Genomic DNA, 20849 nt, shown 5'->3' with positions numbered 1-20849 from the left:
GGTAGGCATGTATGTAGGTAAGTGTGTGTGTGTGCGAGCGTGCGTTCCTTCAACATTTACTAATTAGTCTAGTCCATCTGCATGTATGTATGTACGTCTGTCTCTGTCTCTGCACATGTATGTATGTGTGTGTGTGCGCGCGCATGCGGGGGGGGGGCTAGGTATTGTGCACGCATGCGGGAGAGTATTGTGTTGTGTGCGTAACTAAGGCTTTAGGCTTTGGAGAACCAGCAGAGGAAGATGTAACGGATCTCCGTTACTGAACATGAGCCAGATAACTCCCTACAGTGATCCTGATTCTATTCCTTCGACCAGGGTGTACTCCGCTCTCCTAACACGCTTCAGTATCATAAGTATATTGATACATTTACGTAAATGGAAACATTACCTCATGTGTTCTAATGCTCTAACGTTCCAGGCATGTATGGTCCGCAACTACAGCAACCGCATAATAGCCACAATTATAAAAACCAGACCCATAATTAACCTTAATTAGACTGATGGAATGGCTGTACTGGGATAATGAGGTTCTCTAACAAAACCATGCACTGACACAATACTGTTCAGTTGGGGGTTGGTTCTGACACGGCTTGACATAGCGGAGGAGGATGAGGGTGATGAACGTGGCGTCGTTGTTTCTTCTTGTTGCTAATTATAACTCAAGTAAGTTATCTCACAATGAAACGCATGCATCCATGTCGTTATGCATATCTGAGTGAAGACCTGTAGTAGGATATCCCACAGTGTACGCATGCATCCATGTCGTTATGCATATCTGAGTGTGGACCTGTAGTAAGTTATCTCACAATGTAACGCATGCATTCATGTCGTTATGCATATCTGAGTGTGGACCTGTAGTAAGTTATCCCACAATGTAACGCATGCATCCATGTCGTTATGCATATCTGAGTGTGGACCTGTAGTAAGTTATCCCACAATGTAACGCATGCATCCATGTCGTTATACATATCTGAGTGAGGACCTGTAGTAAGTTATCTCACAATGTAATTCATGCATGCCATCTTATGATAATGTAATCTAGGTATGTTGTATCACAATGTAAGTAATCCTAGTATATTATCTCACAATGTAGTCGATGTACGATTTGTTATAAAGTAACCCGACTGACCCGGGTTTCATTCGCTACCGGGGTACAATGTGTGAAGCCCATTTCCGGTGTTCGCCGCCGTGAATTTTACTCAAAGCGAAGTAAAACCGTACTCACTCACTCACAACGTAACCTAGTATGTTTTCTAACAATGTTCCTCAATAAAGGAAAACGTTCTATGGATAGTCAACTTCTTTATTGCTATGACTGGGACGTTTCGGTGTTGGTGCTAACGCCGTTATCAAGCCATACAATTTGGCACATGGAGAATATATACATTACTGCTTGCTGAGTATATGCAATTAACAAGGTCGATATACACTGGATATCTGAAGTGACTTGAGCAGAGTAGGCTGGTGTACAGACTGATTGATTGTGATTACAGTAGAATTTATATAATTGTTGACTTTGATGTACAATGAGATAATTAGTAAGTAGGTTAAAGTACACAGTTGTGATTACAATGCACAAAGGGAATCTTGGAAGCCAAGGGTGGATTAAGGGCGGTGGTCTTTGGTTAGGTGGTGATAGACATGAGGAGATGATATAGTCTTTATCTTGATTCATGGTGGGGTTGAAGCGTTGGATGTTTATGGCTTCAAGTAGTTTCTTAATCTTGTAGACTGCTCAGTTAATTTCTAAGATATCGATGCTGTTCCATAGAATGTCATGGTCAGGGTTGGTTTGGGTGTGGTCAGCTATGGCGGATTTAGGGGTTATGTTTCTGGACTGAGGTTTCAAGTTCTTTAATTCGGAAAGGGATGGGGCAGGATGTTTCATCAATATAGTCTCCACATTCACGACGGATCTTCGAGGCTACTCTCGAGAGGACATGTTTTGTTGTTGGCGGTGGTTTGCCTGTGACTTGTAGGAGGTTCTGGATTGGCTTGCCTTTCTGGAACAGAACATCTACGCCAACTCGCTGCTGAAGGAGTCGACTGTCCTGTAGACAGTGGTGGTGAGTTTGTTGTCTTCTTTTTTACCAGGATGTCAGATTCTTCTTCCATTGTCAACTGTATACGGGTATCTTAGGAATTCAGGTGGTCATGGAGGTGTTCAGGGTTGTCGTTGGGGTTGGTGTCTTTTATTATTCTGTACCAGCACATCGGGGCAATGGGGGATGTCAGCAGGGCCTTCTCTTTTAGTTCCATTATGTATGTTTCAGTGATGATAGGAGCCCATGGGTTTGTTGGAAAATCGTATCTGACCAGGTAGGTTGAACTGATGAGGAGGCGGACTATACTGTCGATGATGATGCGGGTGTCTAGGTCGGGGTGGAGGTCTTGGAGTCTTCTTTGAATGACGGTAAGGGCTTCATCTCTGGGAACATTGGTGAAAAGGACAACGACATCGGAACTGATTTGTTTGCCAGGCTGGGTAATTGAACTGATCTTTGTGCAGAATTCGGCAAAGTCGACGGCGAAGGTTGAGGTTGGTTTACCAAGAGAGGCATGGAGTCGGGCGGTGTTGTAGTGGACAGTGTTTCTGAAACAGACTAGCAAACGTGCTTTGATAGGGTCTTTGTGTACTTTGATGGTGGCACATGCGTATCGTGGTTGTGGATGAGGAACTGTGAGCTGCTTGTGAAGAGTTGGGCCGATCTCGTTGTTGTCACTGAGTTCCTTTAGTAGGGCTTTGTGGTCACATTGGAGGCTGTAGGTTGGGCCTTTCTTCAGCTGGTTATAGGTGGCGGGGACGTTCAGGATATTGTCAGCTAGTGTATTGAAGGCAATGGTGTCAATGACAGTTGCTCTTCCTTTGTCTGCTGGGGCGATGGTGATAGCTGGGTCAGACTGCGGCTGTTTCAAGGTGGTCTTGTTAGCATTAGTTAGTTTGGAACTATTTAACCAAAATAAAGGAATTTAACACGTTGATACCACCAAAGACCACCGCCGGTAAACCACCCATGGCTTCCAGGCTTCTCTTTGTGCATTGTAATCACAACTGTGTACTTCAACATACGTACGAATTATCTCATTGCACATCAAAGTCAACAATTGTATAAAGTTCACTCTAATCACGATCAATCACTCTGTACATCAGCCTACTCCGCTCAAATCACTTTCAGATATCCAACCTTGTTTACTGTATATACTCAGCAAGTAGTAGTGTATATATTCTCTACGTTTCAAATTGTTGTATCAGTTGCTTGATAACGGCGTTAGTATCAACGCCAAAACGTTGCAGTCATGGCAATAAAGAAGTTGACTATCCATACAGCTGTTTTTCCTTCATGTTTACAACTTCTAAAATGTCGGTCAAGGAAATGTACCTGAATTACGTAAATTGGGTGTGCCTCAAGTACATTGTCTCACAATTTAACTCAAATGCCTAAACATGGATGTTTTGGCGTGTCTGCGACAAATGGCTCTGATGAAAAGGGCAGATAAACTTCGTATAGTGATTCATAAATACATGCAAATGATATAGACGCAATCAGAAGATCCAATGCCTTTGGCTAGATTTCAATTGAATATGAACAATGCTCCATTAATAAACGAGATTGCTTTCAAAAGTGACAAAGGACATCTGTTCGTGATGAAAATAAAGCGAAACGAAAACCATTTCATGGCCTTTTAGGACAAATCCAGATGTCACCACTGCATAAACAAACTTGTGACGTTTCATCACACATTTCTGAAAGAGTCTTCACTGAGAACTGCGGAAACACTTGTAAACATGACACAGCTACACTGATGGCGTCTAAGATCTCTTAGTAAGGTTTTAGCATACATTTCTTATATTTACATTTCTTATATTTACATTTCTTATATTTACATTTCTCATATTTACATTCTGTATATTTACATTCTATATATTTACATTCTATATATTTACAGTCTTTATATTTACATTCTATATATATATACATTTCTTATACTTACATTCTATATATTTACATTCACCATACCAGCAACTGACCCTAATCAACATTAAATGAACAGTTGCGTATGACCTTATATATAGTCGAGCATTCACCATGACACCTGTTGTGTTGTTTAGTAACCGCAAATTCTGTAATGGACGAAAGATTGACGGCGGATCTGTTCAGCAACTACAACAATCACGTGTTTCCTAAATATCGCCCAGTGGCTGTCCACGTGTTCCTCGGTATTGAAAGGATAAGAGTGGTGAGTAGTCCGGACAGCCATGTCTGAAAACGAGTGAGTGAGTGAGTGAGTGAGTGAGTGAGTGAGTGAGTGAGTGAGTGAGTGAGTGAGTGAGTGAGTGAGTGAGTGAGTGAGTGAGTGAGTGAGTTTAAAGCTGCACTCAGCAATATTCCAGCTGGACCGCGGCGGTCTGTCATTAATCCAGTGATCAACAGCATGAGTATCGTTCTACGCAGTTGGGATACGATGACATATGGCAACCAAGTCAGCGAGCCTGACCACCTCATACCGTATGTAGCATCTTCCGACAAGCATGGGTTGAGAAAGATCCATCAAAACGGGGCATTAAAACAACTGAAAGCAATAGCTATTATCCCTTAAGATAAAGTGCTAAAAGGACTTGAAGCAGTCATATGCCTTAAGCCTCTGTCCTAAAATGAATAATCTGATGTCATGTTAAATAAAAAGTGATTAGTGTGAAGAACGAAATGAAACCATTCGCAGTTTTGTGTTTGTTTAGAAGCAGTAAGCACAATGTGACCAATACGTATGAGATCTTTTACAAAACATACAATCCTCTAGCCTATTAGTCGCCGAAACAAATGTTCATCCTGACATATTCTACAGGTGAACGTAAGTAACTAGACTCTTGTGATACTTTCAGGATGAAGAAAAACAGCTTTTGTCGCTCGGCGTAAGCGTCACCCTACAATGGACTGACGACAGGTTGCGATGGGCACCTTCAAGGTATGGCAACATAACGAGTCTTGTTGAACCTGAGGATTTAGTGTGGATTCCAGACATTGGTATGACAAGCGCGTGAGTACACAACGGACCATGTTCCCTCCTCCTCCTCCTCCTTATCATCATCATCATCATCATCATCATCATCGCCGTCTTCATCATCGTCGTCATCATCATCATCATCATCATCATGTTACAGCTCTATCTGCCGGTTCATAAATATGATGTAATTATTTTATTTACAATAGTTAGCATTTTGCATCTTTTATTTATTTTGTCATAATTTTGCGAGAACTTACAAAAAACTTACCACCAGTACATTTGTCCAACACAATATTCAACATAATCACCACGTCCAACGTGCAGAGTGTCTGGTTGTGGAGGGTAATGACCAATCATTGAATTTGATTCAATAATTTATATAATCCAAAAGCAGTGAAGAACCGAATTAGAATTGGTCTTCAGCAACCCATGCTTGTCGTACAAGGTGGTCAGGCTCGCCTACTTGGTTGACGCACGTCATCGTATCTCATTTGTCTAGATTAATGTCCATGCTGATAATCACTGGATTGTGTGGTCTAAACTTGATTATTTACAGAACGCTGCCATAGGGCTATAATATTGCTGAGTGTGGCGTAAAACTAAAATCACTCACTGACTCAAAACATTTAGGGAGAAAATAATGAAAATACACCCTCGCATAACTACGTGCAAGTGCGAGAAATCACATACATTACATGTCCTGATAATGACAACTGCAAAAAAAACAATATTAAACCAAGTACATGCTGAGTAATGCAGATACGGGCTATGCAAAAACCAGTACAGAGGTAATATTGCAATAAATTATGGTCGAATGATCCGCATCAATCAATACTACGATCAATACTGTTTGGATCTGTGAATCGAACGTAACTGTCAACAATATCATATTTGTTAAATGAACAGCCAGCCCTACGTCCTTTCACACAGTTATCGGTACTGAACAGCAAAAGAAAGGAGACTCTGGCTTTTTGTCAAGTATTTAAGAAGTAGACAGAAACACAAACCTTTACTTTTATGAAATTTCATTTTTTCGAAACTTGGGTTTCTTTTCCTGTTCAGTATATTTTTCTTCCACAAAGAGCTGAGCCTGGTCTGGACATCATCAAATCTTCTAAAGTCCTCATTAGCGGAGATGGACAGGTCACCACGTGGAGGCGGAGACGTATCTTCAGTTTCTGTAACTTCACACAGAGTCTGGACGATCCGTACGAATGCAAGATTCAGTACGGATCCTTAGTCTATGGTGGTCAGGACATCGTGCTCATCCCAGGAACTGATAACGACGTTCTACAAAAATACACGCAGTCTGGCGATTGGGATATCCTTAACGTGACGTGCAGCAATGCTAGTAGTGGGAGCGTCGTGTACACCTTACAAATCAAGAAGGTTAAGAGCAGCTCTGGAACAGCTTCAGCAAAGAACAACGACGTGTCGGCTCTACCCTTGGTCTTTCTGGGATTTGTGGCGCCCTTCCAGTTTCTTATCCCACTGGAATCTTCCCAAAGAATAACTGTCGGTAGGTCGTATCAGCATGAAGTATTCATGCACTGCCATATAGCTGGAATATTAATGTGTGGCGTGAAACAACCAAAAGAAAACATTATTCAAACTAGGCTTATAGAGAATGCTGGCAAGGAACATATGAACATATGAGGACAAACCGTATTTACAATCAGGGAACTTTCTCCCACATTGCGACTCGTGGATGTCCGGGCAAGAATACTGGCCTTAAGTAACCCACGCTTGTCGTAAGAGGCGACTGACGGGACCGGGTGGTCAGGCTCACTGACTTGGTTGACACATGTCATCGGTTCCCAATTGCGCAGATCGAATTGGTGATCCTTATTATTATTACATATTGAGCATCTAAACACGTCACAAAAGTAAAAGTGCTTTATGGTTCAACTTCTTTATTATGCAAGGTCACAACGTTTCGAGACTGATTCTCGTCTCTTCTTCAGGTGAGGAAGAGACTAGAATCTGTCTCGAAACGTTGTGACCTTGTATAATAAAGACGTTGAACCATAAAGCACTTTTAGTTTGATTCCTCCAACTTCTAAATGCCTTTGAAACAACGTCACAAAAGGGTTGATATTTTTTAAGAATTTATCAAGGTGGTTTGGTTTGGTTTACAGACGTTTTACTGTTCCTGACGGGTACGGTGATTGCAATAGTAGTGTACGATATTGCCCCAGCCATGGAACTACCAATTGTTGTGGGTGAGCTATAACAAGTGGAATTAATGTTTACATCTACGAACATTCATTGTTGAATTCTCGCTTTCGCAAATTTACTAAATATTTATCATATGCAGCATGGCGAGTCCGTGAGCACATTAGCATTGTTAGCTTGAAAGGAACGTGGCTTCCACGTTAGTGTACGCCCTGAGTTTTCCAACTCCGGGCACTGTATGCGTCACATTATGACGTCATGCGATTGTTAGTGACACAGCTTGACGGAGAGTTGGGCGGGTAATATGTTTTCCTTTTGTAGCCCTCCTGGCAGGAGTGACACAAAAGCTTGTTAAAGCATCACTGACCAATGAAATTTACATTATTTTACATGAAGGTAACTGAAACTTGATGCAAACGTGTTAGGCAACATTTTTAGCATGCAAGTGAAGCGTGACACACATGCTACATTCCATTCTGCATAAATTCCTCATACAGTCAGATCAGAATGCCTGGAAAGATTTTTTCCATGCACTAAACAACCTTCACTGTTGTAAACAAGTTTATTGCAAGTGCTGACGAGGGTCAGGTAAGGACAGCAAGTCTGGAACAATCGCTGAAACAGTGCGAACCTAAGGTTACAAACGTGAATCCCTTAAACATATGTCGCCATCGAATAACTGCTTCTAGTATGTTCCACTCGTAAACGCCATCAGACATTGCTTTATACATTCTTTCTACAGGTGTTTTTATGGTATTCGTTATGCTAAGTGTAAGTATGATTACACAATGCTATTTAGAAAGTGATCAAATGTAACATATTTCATATTTGGGATTGCACTTTGTAATCAAATTGTAATCCCAAATATGTCATATGTTATGCAACTGTAACTAGGAAAACATACATGCTGCATATTTTCTTTCGATAAATGCTTAAGTCAGTAATGGTTAAAGTAAAATTTGAATATTTTGAAATAATAATGTGATCATTAATAACAAAGGGTAAAACGTATAACATATTTACATGTTTTGAGGACTTGTGACGTATTTCCAAACACAAGTATAAATCATATACGTACTCAGCCACGACTGTATAATTCATTCAGTGTCCTACTGTAACTTTACCCTGACTGTGGTCTTCCTCTGCCTCATCCTGTCCATCGCCAACCTTCAAATGTGCACATCTCTCGGGAAGAGATCCGCCGTGCTGGAGTATCTGAAGAGGGTGAGTCAGTATTTAAACGTATACAGTGCATACTGCTTACATTGGGCTCCAGGTATTTTGTCACCAACTTAGGCTGACTATACGTACATGACAGAATTGGGTGTGCGACTTTTTCATGAGATATAATAGCTTATAAAAGAAAGTCGTGAGGAGTGAATATCATGACTGGTTTCTATTTATCCAAAACATTTATTTCTTCTTCTTCTTCTTCTTCTTCTTCTTCTTCTTCTTCTTTTGGGTGGGAGGGTTTTGTTGATTTGCTTACATTTCTTTTTCTTTTGCTGTTGTTTGTTGGTTTGTTTGAGTGTGATTTGGGGTTCCGTTCAGAGTTGGAGATCAAAACGATCTATAGCCTATTTTTACACTGTGTTGTTCCTTCCAGCTAAAGTTTATATTTAATTACTAGTTTTACATGTATATCTGTGATGTTCTAGTTTTTTTACTGTCCTTTGTCGACAGATTTTTAAGATATACATATATTCCATTCAAATGTTAAATGTTCTCGTCCCGATATGGCTGAAATATTGCCGACGTGACGTTAAATAAGAGGCGACTATCGGGAGGTTTGACTCGCCTGCATGGTTGGCATAATTATGTCCCAGTTGCATAGACCGATGCTTATGCTACTGTCCACTGGATTGTCTGGTCCAGATAATAACAGACCACCCCTGGAATGTTACTGAATGCGGCGTTATATAACGAGCGGACCTAAGAACAAAACAAAACGAAACACGGGTGTGACAGGTTTATGGGTCCAACAGCATGTGATCTCGCGACCTTTGCTTCTGTGACGCACACATGCGCGATGGCATTGCTATAGTTTAAGTGACGTTGACAGTTTTGTGTCAACACATTAAGAAATACATCTTTAGGACAGTACCTTTATAAAGCGGTGGCAATGAAAATAGAAATATTCCATTCGAAAGTATACCCCTATGCCACGCAAAACATGCATTATATAATGTCAGCTGTATGTATACACGCTCTAGGGGAATGTCTGCACATCATCTCCTCATGTTGAAGCACTCATCTGATTTCCACATAACTGTATTGGCTCAACCATCTGCTTCTCATAACTCAGGGGTTGTTCTCCGGTGCCAATCGACTTGTCTTCGTCGCAGTGCCAAAGCTTCGTGATATCCGAGTAAAGCGACCACACGTCATTCTCGAACATCGTCTGGAAGACATGTCTCCCAAGGCGCAGACGACCGATGTGGACTCTCCACAAGAGGGCGCTCGGGACCGGAAGGAAAATGAACAGCTCACAGAGATAATAGACATTCTTGTTCCAATGGCAGATGAACAAGGTCACTGTCAGTATGAGGCTAGATTCAGGCGGGAATGGTTAACGGTGGGATTGATCCTAGATCGGCTTATGTTTATATTCTTCTTACTGCTGTTTGTTTTTTGTTCATTTGGATACATAAGGTAGACGTTTCTTGTAAGATGTCGTGTGGCAGTACTGATGTGCGGCGTCAGGCATAGTCGCTCACTTTTTACGACATTGTGAGAGTGACGAATGTTACTCGTACCACGGACCTTCGTTTCTTTGCGGTGATTAAAGGTTTAGGAATATCTTTTTAGATGATCCCGACTCGACAGTACATCATGATTTGTTCGACTGAGAAGCATTTCAAGGAAACAGCAGTGAAAAGTATCAGAATAAGCATCCAAGAATATCGTGATTTATTGTACTGTGAAACATTTCGAATCGGGACTCATCTTTTTAAAATAAACAAGAATGATTCTTTAGTCCTCGCAAAGACAGAAGGGCCTGTGTGTGTTACCGATAGGACAGGACATGCTTATCCTTTTCGTCAACACGCGATGTTCCATGCAGATGCTTCTTACAGTGACCAGTATTTTCATACACTGAACAGCAAATGAAACGCAAGTTTCGAAAACGATGATTGAAATCTCATAAAAGCGATCATGTTTATGTCTTCAGTTCAAAAACGTGACAAAAACCAGCGTTGCCTATCCTTTGCTCTCAGTATATTTTCTCAAGACCGGTCCTCCTTTGACGTTGATGTCACCCACTTGCAGGGTTTCTTCCGGCACCGAAGCAGTCCTGGCATATTGGCAATCATTATGTGTTGGGTTCTTTTTTCATTTGAAATAATTCATACTTATAAAAATACGTTGTAAATGACAATGCAAGTTCAGGTATCAGAATGCATATATTGCATTGCGTGGCCGTTTGTGTCTTGACCATTCTCTTCCCACAGAGGTTACTTGTCATATCTTCCTACGAACCTCTGTTCTAATACGGCCATATTTCGCGGTTCTCATAAAATCCTCTCGCGGCAAAATATGGCAGCAGATTTATCTCCCTTTTTTCTGTCCAATTAGAGCACGTGTTACATCGACCTAGATTCAACTTGACAGGTGCAAGCAATGTGGAGAAACAAATATGACATGACTAAGTTTGACATATGAGTATTGCGCTCGGGAAGAGGTTCTAGTTTTCACGATGCATCCGGAAATTACCGAGATCTTGCGAACGATCACTTTTGAAACAAGGTCGTTGATTGCACTGCTAAATCTGATTGCCTCCAATCACGAGTCTTGAACACTCGCACCATGAAAGGGTCGTATTAGAACTGAGGTTACGTAGGAAGATATGACAAGTAACCAATGTGGGAAAAGAATGTGTCTTGACTGACATTACCGAACTGTCACAGTTTGTGGTAATATATGGAGATTATTATACGAGCAAGTATGTCATTTGACTTACACCAAACGACTGGGAAATTTCATTCATGAGTTCCGTTTAGGTCGTGCGACACACTTGCGTTCGTAATTTATCATCCATTTTATTAATGTACATTTGTGTGCAGTAAGCCACTGAATGACGGCCTCGTTCAAATATTTTATGACGGCACAGACGACGAACTACAGAAACAATTGTTGCGAGGCAAACGTGATGTGTGCACGTGCAGATGTGATATACACTGGTGTTGTTGCACCATATGGATAATAAATAACATAATCCCCCAAGTGCTTCATTGTATTTTTATTTGAATGTAGAATCGGATCATGGTTTGCTGTTTTGGCCATTATCGTGTATATTTAAACTTAAGTGAGGTCAGTCAAATCATTTCTTGACATCGTTATAAATGCAACTCCGTCATTAAAACTCCTCATTTCGACATTTAATGAACTTAATTCGACCCTTTTGATAACGATGCACAATAGGCCGATCCAGTCCGGGCCGATAAGCCCCGCCCACTTCGTTTTTCACTTTAGTGGGGACAACCACTGACTAATCACAATGGCGTCACCGCCGGCCAAGCGTTCGTTATTGAGAAACGTGTTGATGAATTCTGCTTGTGAAACTTTGGTATTCAGCATTTGTCAGTGACATTTAAAGAGGAAAGTTCTTCGTTTTTCCTTTTTGATATAACTTAGTGTTGACAGATTGTAATTGGCGAGTGAAATGGAGTTACATGCCAGATGAAAAATCGTCCCGGCCAACTGCTGCATTAGTGTGGGAAGCGTGTGTTCTCTTGAACCAAATAACATCTATTTGACAATTCATGTCCGTCTAAGATACTGTCATTTTACAAAAACCGTGAACACAGTCGCATGTTCACGTTGTAGATCGTTTCGATACGGATTGTCAATGCTGCTTGTGGCGCCTTTATTCTTCAAAACTTAAATCAGTATTGGTGAAAACATGCGTTTCTACCTTTTAATAAACAAAACAGAAAACATTTCCCGTCCAATACTTAGTGCACTTTACTTGTAAGTAAAATCAAATCACAAAGCAATCACAGCATTATCTTATAACCTATATTTCATATCATTTTGGATGAGGTAATTGGGCTTGTATACAGTGATCCTATAGATGTACCTGGACATACCCATAACAGATCTATTCAGCAGATCCTAATCTGCAGCAATTCTCAGTACATTTTTACTCATCTGTACATGATCCTAAAATGGCACAGTGACTTAAAATATGGAAATGAATTTGTTTAATCATCCTTTCCAATTTATTTTTCTACGTGGACATTGTTGAGGAATCCTAATTTACAAACATTCAGAATTCTGGACTTAATGAACTACCAGCGTTTATGTACAGGTATGTAACAACACCTGTCCAAAAAGAGGATCAAAGAAACAGTCTGCACCTGTGATGCACATTCTTTGAACAGAGGATGCACAGTTATCCAACCAATTAATAGGTTTGAAATATAAGTACACTAGAAAACCTTAATTCTGATCTATTTCTTTTTCTGAGATACCCACTGGTATCATCTAAATATATTTAAATTGTTTCAAAATGTGCTAAACGTCAAAACAAAACTTTAGGAAACACACATGAAAATGAACTAAAGTTTTCACCTCCTGCAAACCAGTGTGCAATTCAATAACAGGCAAACTGCAGCGCAAAATGGGTTACGCAGCATAGAAAAAATGACCAGTCTTCCTACATGTGAGCGAAGCGAGCAAAGGTTGGCAACGTACTTTCCTCGCTTCTGTTCGAAAAATATTTTTCATGTCAAAACAAAATATCACCACCATCAAAGGTGTACGTGTACCCATTTCTTCACTGGGTTGTGCTCTTTCCTACCCAATTTGGAAGAAATATATGTTTTAAATAGTCATTCTAGTGACCTGAATAGTCAAGTGAGAATTTTGTAAATTATTTTCTTCCAAGACCGAATATTACCGTACCAGGATGTGAGCAGGGCACCAATTGTTTTTTTTCCAAATTCTCATGATGCAGAAATACCTTTTTTATGTGTTATGATACTAGAAGTGTTCATTTTCAGAATGGTTTTAGCAAATATATTAATTTTTAATTTACCTTACCATAGGACTTATGCATATTACCGCCAGCTTTGCTTAGATGAGATCAGACAGTCGCTGATTCGCCATTCCCATGAATGGCAGCCTCATGTATCGACGAATGTATGTCACGGAAGTGGCGTGATCTCCTGAACCGCGCAAGCGCGGATCTTTCAAAATTCCCTTTTACTTCAAACGTCCTTGTGATCGGACGTTTGTTTGGTTCGCTATAGTTAAGAGTTTTCTACCTTCTACTTTGTGTTCAGGTTATTACTACATGGTAGATAGGTTTTTGTTTCAAGTTATGTGAGTGAAGAAAGAATTAAACTTCACTTACCAGGGTACCTCGTGTGCACTAGTTACTTGTTTTTCGATGTGGGTGGTTTCTCACGTCTCAGTTGTTTTTGTGTGGTCTCCGCTTGGTGTACGTAACGTTGGTTAGTTCCTACACCATCTTATACTTGTTTTTCTTCATGGGTTATCCATATGCTGTATGTATTCCCTGTTTTTTCACGTAGTATGCTTCTGGTTGCGGGGGGCAGCCATCTTTGTTGTTGCTGCCCCGCCCCTGGGTGTGCTTAGTTTTTCTTTTAGGGGTGTTTGTCGCATTCTTCATGTTGGGGTGTTTGCTAGGCGAGTTTTAGAAGATTTCTCGCTTGTATGTATGTTGCAGTAGCTGTTTATGACTCGTTAGCTTTGCACTGTGTGAAGTCTTATAGTCAGCAAAGGACCCCCACCCCTGGTGTCCAGACTGCGCCACCGTTTGCTGCTCGCTTGACCAGCGCTGTCTGCATTGCAAGGCCCTGTAAAAGGTAGAGTTCAGGCTTACCCTACTGCGAGAAGAAAGTGTTTCTCTCAGAGGCGCAGGAAGATGTCGTCACCAGCGTCGTCGTTGGGGTCCCGATCGTCTCTCCAGGAGACTCCGGAGCGACAGCCGACAGCGCCGACGCATGAATCTATACAAGACTCGACTTGTGAACAGCATTCTTCCGAGCCGCAGTGCCTCGACTCCTTCGTGGACTTATCTCGTCCCGACGCCTTAAGTCACCCGGAGGTGCAGAAGTTCCTTCGGTCTTTCTTACAGCCTCTTGCAGGGGCGTTTCATCCCAGATCGACGCCGACGCCGATACAGTTGATGCCTGCTGCCCCGATGCCGGTGCCGCCTCCCTCAACTGATGGAAGTTTGATGGATTCGGCGACTAGATCTTCTCTTGTGTTTCCAGCGCAGACACCGACTCCGACGCCTCTCCCGACGCCTACGCCGACTTCAGGACCGGGTTCGACGCCGGCGCCTTTTGCAGTGCCAAGGCCTACCCCCACGCCGACGCCGACGCCATCGATGACGCCGTTGTTGACGCCGACGTCTTCTGGATACCGCATCCGTCGCACGTTTCCTCACGAGAGGTGGACTTGCAGAGATAGTCTGTCGTACAGACCCTGAAGTATATATATCCAAGAAAGCCCACGCAAGTCTAGAAAATGTGGCAAGTCTAGCTTTCCTCAGCTTCTGAAAATGAAGAAAGTCTCAGGGCTCCATTTCATTGTATTTTTGTTTTCACTATGAACATTTTTTCAGTAAAATATGTTCATTTCAGAGACTAGCTGTTAGTCTATTGCAGAGACAAGTTATGGCAGAACACGCCGTCAGAGGTCTCGATCGCCTGGCCGTTCCCGTCGTCACCGGTCAAGATCTAGCTCCAGATCTAAATTGTTTTGAAAAATGAAAGCTTTATGTTTTCACTATCTACTGTCATTTAATTTTGTCACCTGCTTTGCTTATTATCCGAGATACAACTGGTTTTCATAGACGATTCTATCAAAATTTTCACAATGGATATGAATCGTTCTGTTACAATGCGTTGTGCGTCATGCAAATCTTTTCGTGATTCAAAAACATATTTAACTACGAGTAGGAAGTAGTTTTGATCCTTTTAACTTGATGAAAACAAACCATAATCTAACTGATTCTCAAACTCCCTTTCGACCGTGACGCCACGATTTTTTTAAAAAATGGAGGCGGCCTGTTGCGTACATCCGCTAGTCAGAGAATAAGTGTTATTTAGGACTGTTTTCACTGAGTTAAAAACTCTAAACTATTCTCTACTCTTACGTAAATCTGTATTTGATTGATAGACAATAGGATTTTGCGTGACACTGCTTATAGAAGAAGACCGTCAAATCGTCCTACGTCACCTACGTGACAGATTTCTGCCGGCTACACGATCCAGGGCTGAGATGTTTAGAGGTCGACTGTCCTCACACTTGTAATCGGTTGCGGGCTTGCCAATCTCCATTCTCGACGTTCATTTCGTGGGCTAATATTAACGCCGTTTCATAAACGTCAACGTCTGCTGTGGGCCCAACGTCACCTCCAATGTACGCAGAGAGACTGGAATCGAGTCGTCTTTAGCGATGAATCCAGGTTTACCCTCAGATTCATGGACGACAGGTATAGAGTCTGGAGACAACGTCGTGAACAGTATGCCCAATGTTGTGTACAGGAAGTCGACTGATTCGGAGGCGGAAGTTGCATGGTGTGGAGTACTTTCTATGGGAACAACCGTTCCCGACTTCTGGTCATCCGTGGAAACCTTACAGCTGCTGCTTACCGCGACCAATTGCTCAACCCAGAACTCGTTCCTTTCATGGCGGCTAATGCCCGGGTCTACAATACCAGCATGGCAATGCTCCGTCGCATACCGTGATGTTGACATGAAATTTCCTTCAAAACGCTGGACTCAACGTCATGAACTGGCCATCGAGGTCCGCTGACAAACCAATAGAGCACGTTTGGGATGCACTTGAGAGGTTTCGAGGTCTTAGGAACCAACCTCAGAATTTGCAGGAACTCGGCGCTGCCTTGCACGAGCAATGACGCAGAATCTCCAAGCACGTGTTCACAAACATCCGGCAGTCAATAAGGAGCCGGTGTTTGGCAGTGGTGAATGCACGGGGAGGCCATACATAATATTAAACTGAGAAAATTTGAATTTTATTCTGACGTGACATTCTGTATACCCATGTTTTGGAACAGCGGCGTAGCCTAATGGAACAGATTGTGGCACTCTCAGTGTATCGAGTACATCACACAGATCTAGGCAATGAAATAATAACAATTTAACCATCTTAACATCTCTTGTTCTTTAATAGTGCCCTGAAGAAAGAATGTGAAGTTTCTTTTTTGACTCAGTATAAATAGACAGGACATTAACAATTTTCAACCCTTTTTCCAAAGAAGTGGATAACAGGAACTACAATGAAACCTGAAAGAAAACCAGTGTCTGTGAACAGTCAACTTCTTTGTTGCAGTGAGTGCCACGTTTACCATAAAGTTGACTATACATAGAAACTTGGTTTTACTTACAACTCCTAAAACGTACCTCAAAGAAGATACAAAGAAATACATCTCAGGAAAATGTTATCTACATGTGTCTATACACAGTGTCTTCTGTTTGTTTTTTTAAGGAGGCACTCAGCAATTTTCCAGCTATATGACCACTTTCTGCAAATAACTGAGTTGAGCAGAGTATACAGTCGTCAACATCACCAGCATTGAATACGTAACTGGAATACAATGACATATCCTCCAAGACAGCGAGCCTGACCACCCGATACCCTTTGTCAAGGAAAAAAAATCAGGCAGTAGTTTAAGAATTTATTTTCCCTTAGCTGTACAATATATGTGTTAAGCAATGATAACATAACAATAAATAAAATGCTTGTACACAAGATACTGCTCCCCGGTGATCAGTAAAACTGCAAAATGAAATGTTCAGGGAACAAGGAAGATGTTTCTGCATCATGCAATTGATTTCAACTCTCTTCACAACCAGGTAAATCATGTTGTCCTTTCTGTTACTATTCTGTCAAACAATAATCAAACAATGGAATTCATTGTACAAAAAAAAACCCTCAAAACAATGCAGTTCAAACTCAACAGATTTTTGTCGGACCAAAATAATGTTTTTCAAAGGACACCAGTTATCGATTTCGGTATCAGCAAATAATAAGAAGTTCATGCATGATTTTAAAAAAATAATATCTTGAACATTTTGACATTCTGTGCCTATGTCAAAAACATTATCTTCTAAAAGACTATGGATAATGTAAATGACTGACTAGAAAGCAAAGTCACTGGTCACATTAAAATGGAAAAAAAATAGTTAAACAATGTTTTTAGTACAAAATCCCTTTGAAATGTAACACTGATAAGTGGCAGCAACCAGTGATCAATGATGAGACAACTCCAATCACCATACACATATGTACATTTTATGAAGAAAAATGTGTAAAACATGACAAATACCGAAACAATAATGTACACAATCCATCCATATATATATATATATACGTATATAACATTTTTACAATTATTTACAATCCCACAAAATCAACATTTTGTAGTCTTTGGTTGAAAATCCATCTCCTCGGAAATATCAAGTCAATGCTCGTGTAATTGATACAGAGAAAAAACTTAATTTCTCGAGTTAATATTTCATCAATTGCAAAATACATGTTGTGAGATTCATGCAACATGAAAAACTATAAATATGTTCATAAAGAATGATTGGGCTCGTGAAGAGTTTTCACAAATATTTCAATGATAACATGGGGCGTCAACTTATGGTGATAGAGTAAGTGAGTGAGTGAATATGGTTTTACACTGCTCCCAGCAATATTCCAGCAATGAAGCTGGACACCATGGGGGTCACCAGAAATGGGCCTCACACATTGTATCCATGTGGGAAACTGGACCTGGATCATCAGTGTCAGAAGCACAAGCTTTAAAAACTAGGCTACCCCACTGCCCTTTATGGTGGGAAAAAAGCCAAAAATGGGTCTGTCATTGTACTGACCTACTATGAATGATAAAGATGAACACAGGATCTGAACTCATTTTCTGGCATTCCACAGGCAGGAAACTCTGCAAGTCTTTGGGTTGACTATTGATATATATCATGGAGATCAACAGTCATTAACTGAATATCAATCACTTATCAATAAAAGTTGGAGAAGTTGCCTAATGCCAAAAATATCAAAAAGAAATTAACACATTTCACATCACTGGTGAGAGACGACTATTTAGGTTGGATTACTTACAAAACATGGTCCTGAACATAATTTAGAGGCAGCTCATGAAAGTAGACCTACAGGCAAACAAGGCTAAGTTGGACAGCACAGAGAACATGTTTCCTAGTTAAGTAGGTGGCGAACTGCAATGAGCAAACCCATTTGATTTGTGAGTGGGAAAGCAGATGTATGCTACAGCACTTACAGTGCATGACGATGAAACGATGAAACTGATTCCACATGTAGCTGCACACACCTTGCCCATAAGACTTTGACGCGATGACACTTAATCACCCACATCCTGAGGCCCCTTCGCTCACGATAGGCAGCATTCATACATGGTCAGTGCTCAACTTATCCATGAATGCCAGTGACTTTGTGTATTGGCTGTGTAAATTAAAAGTATATTCCATCAAAATAGTGTATGTATCATATTGCAGATGATACAATATTTATATTGGTAATCAATAAGGAAACTCCTATCGTGATATTTCCAATAATGAATCTATTGATCTTAAACAGGGGAACTGCTAATGATCAAAGTTCTTAGACACCTTGAAGTCTCTCCACTGTACAGATGCAAGCTTGAAGCAACATCATAACACTTCCTAAAGACCTCGTCTTTGCAGACAGCACAAGGCCAAATTATGACTCACCTCACCAGTATCAATATTTACCTCATGTGATATATACCATAAAAAAGTGGGAGATATTCCATTTTGCGAGCATACCAGTAGCCAATGTCAAAGCATATGAGAACAGGCAGTATATATTTAAACAGATGAAACATTTCAAAAGGAATGGAATAAATTGTTTCTCTTCATCATGTTTCCTCCTTGGCTTCATCATTTGTATTTTAAATCAATCTTGTAAATCCTATATCCACTACTTTTTTATTGGTATATATCCTATAGATTCAGTATATTTTTTCGTATTTTAGTTGCAAATTCTTCACACAGATGAAAATATTCAGACAGACTGCAGCCATGCAACATCTAAGTAATATCACACTCAAATCTGCTAAACATTACCTCTTTTGAAATTTTACATATCAACTTGGTTCCAAGGATATTGACTGGATTGACAAATTTCTGGATCAGAGAAGAGTGTGTAGTCACACCTTTAAAAGTATAGAGAAATATGTGAAACAAAAACTGATTCTGAAAAGGTTACTTGGCAACCATGGCCAAATGAAATATTCAGTCACTAAAACAAATTAATCCTTCCTTCCCTGAGTCATGAAGTGTTTCAAATAATTGACTGACATAGTTTTATTGGCATGCAATTTTCAAGAGTTAAAAGCCACAACTTAATAATGAGGTATGACTTCTTTGAATGAAGAGTCTTGCTCAACAATAAGGCCACATCTTTCTTTTAGACCCCAAAACAACAGCAAGTATAATGGAAGTGCAGGCCAGGGACAAATGAAGTTACTACAGACAAAACGTAATGGAACACTGTAACATTTGATAGTCATACATAAACTCAAATGTGGTGAGGTCACTAAGGTTTTCTAAGGTAAATGCAACTTTTGGTGTGCTTAATAGGCTTTTAAATGATACATTACAACATGCTTTGAAGGAATTCATCCATTATTCATTGAGTTTGAGTGAAATGAAAAACAAATAAAAAACACTTCACAATGTTTTAGTGTCTATATCACTATCACATTTTAGAGTTTCCATATACTTTTTGTTCGTAGTATATTACCTGGTCTGGCAAGAATCATCTCACCTGTGTTAAGAGATCTGATTGAATTCACCCTGCCAATATGTCAAAGAGAAAAGTAGCACATTTGTTCACATATATCAGTGGACTGAAATGCTAGACATAATTCTGTCCTGACTTGGCACATTTTGTTTACTGTTTATGTGCTACATTGAACTCATCCAGGCATTTACCCTGTACTTTGGCTTCTTTACATCCGATCCAGCAACTTGAACTCACACAGATAGGTCTGTCTGTCCTTTGACTCGTTTAGAGGATATCAGAAAATTCAATTCATCCTGACAGTTCTGTTTGCAGGATATCTGTCAGACTGAATGCAGACAAATAGTTCTGTTGACAAGCTATCTGGCAGACTCAACATAAACAAAATAGTTCTGTTTACAAGATATCTTGTAGACTGAAAACAAAAAAATAGTTCTGTTTACAAGATATCTGGCAGACTGAAGTCATCACGACAGTTCTGTTTACAAGATATCAGGCAGATTGAACTCATCCAGATAGTTCTGGCCTGGTTGTGGCAAGGCAAGCTGAGACTGCATGGGTTGCTGCGTCCCCATCACCCCCTGTTGTGTCTGTGGTGTGGCACCCCTCATGTTCTGCTGCTGCTGTTGCAGCAGCAGTTGTTGCCGCATCTGCTGTTGCTGTTGTTGCTGCTGCTGAGGCTGCTGACCTTGTGGATTCTAAACATAAATTGTCAGATTCAGTTCATTCAACATGTCAATGTTGAGATGGTCTTTCATTTTCAACTTGAGACTGTCCATGAGAGTACTTCACATCTCATTGACCTCACACTCCATCAACCTCTCTCCTATCCAGACACTGTCCATCCCCATTGGGGAGATTTCCAACTA

At 40.6% G+C, this 20849-nt stretch overlaps 2 protein-coding genes across 5 annotated transcripts in view; one reads left to right on the top strand and one right to left on the bottom strand.

Annotated features, from left to right (window-relative positions):
• The first annotated feature begins 563 nt into the window (after positions 1–563).
• LOC137261485 (acetylcholine receptor subunit alpha-like) lies at positions 564–11403 on the top strand. Its single transcript, XM_067799240.1, has 7 exons — positions 564–663; positions 4112–4239; positions 4883–5037; positions 6087–6523; positions 7143–7226; positions 8285–8403; positions 9485–11403. The coding sequence occupies exons 1-7, from the start codon at positions 609–611 to the stop codon at positions 9833–9835; spliced, it is 1329 nt and encodes a 442-aa protein (XP_067655341.1). The 5' UTR covers positions 564–608; the 3' UTR covers positions 9836–11403.
• Positions 11404–16842: 5439 nt separating this feature from the next.
• Positions 16843–20849, bottom strand: part of LOC137261305 (mediator of RNA polymerase II transcription subunit 25-like) — a 43210-nt gene continuing 39203 nt past the window's right edge. For 2 of the 4 annotated variants that reach the window (XM_067799031.1, XM_067799032.1), the window contains exon 23: positions 20384–20678. In XM_067799031.1, the coding sequence (XP_067655132.1) occupies positions 20463–20678 (216 nt within the window). In that variant the 3' untranslated portion in view covers positions 20384–20462. Of the gene's footprint in view, positions 20679–20849 lie in introns of all 4 variants that reach the window. The other 2 variants (XM_067799033.1, XM_067799034.1) reach the window with 2 other exon arrangements.

Source organism: Haliotis asinina, chromosome 14, assembly GCF_037392515.1.
Source record: "Haliotis asinina isolate JCU_RB_2024 chromosome 14, JCU_Hal_asi_v2, whole genome shotgun sequence".
NCBI lineage: Eukaryota > Metazoa > Mollusca > Gastropoda > Lepetellida > Haliotidae > Haliotis > Haliotis asinina.
Note: the sequence above shows the minus strand (reverse complement) of the source record. Positions and strands in the feature narration are given on the sequence as shown.

Excerpts from the sequence above, each read along its gene's own strand:
- LOC137261485 (XM_067799240.1), top strand. The coding sequence starts at position 609 with ATGAGGGTGATGAACGTGGCGTCGTTGTTTCTTCTTGTTGCTAATTAT. Across the intron at positions 664-4,111 it reads TGTTGCTAATTATAACTCAA|TAACCGCAAATTCTGTAATG; the intron begins GTAAGTTATCTC and ends TGTGTTGTTTAG. Across the intron at positions 5,038-6,086 it reads GACATTGGTATGACAAGCGC|AGCTGAGCCTGGTCTGGACA; the intron begins GTGAGTACACAA and ends TCTTCCACAAAG.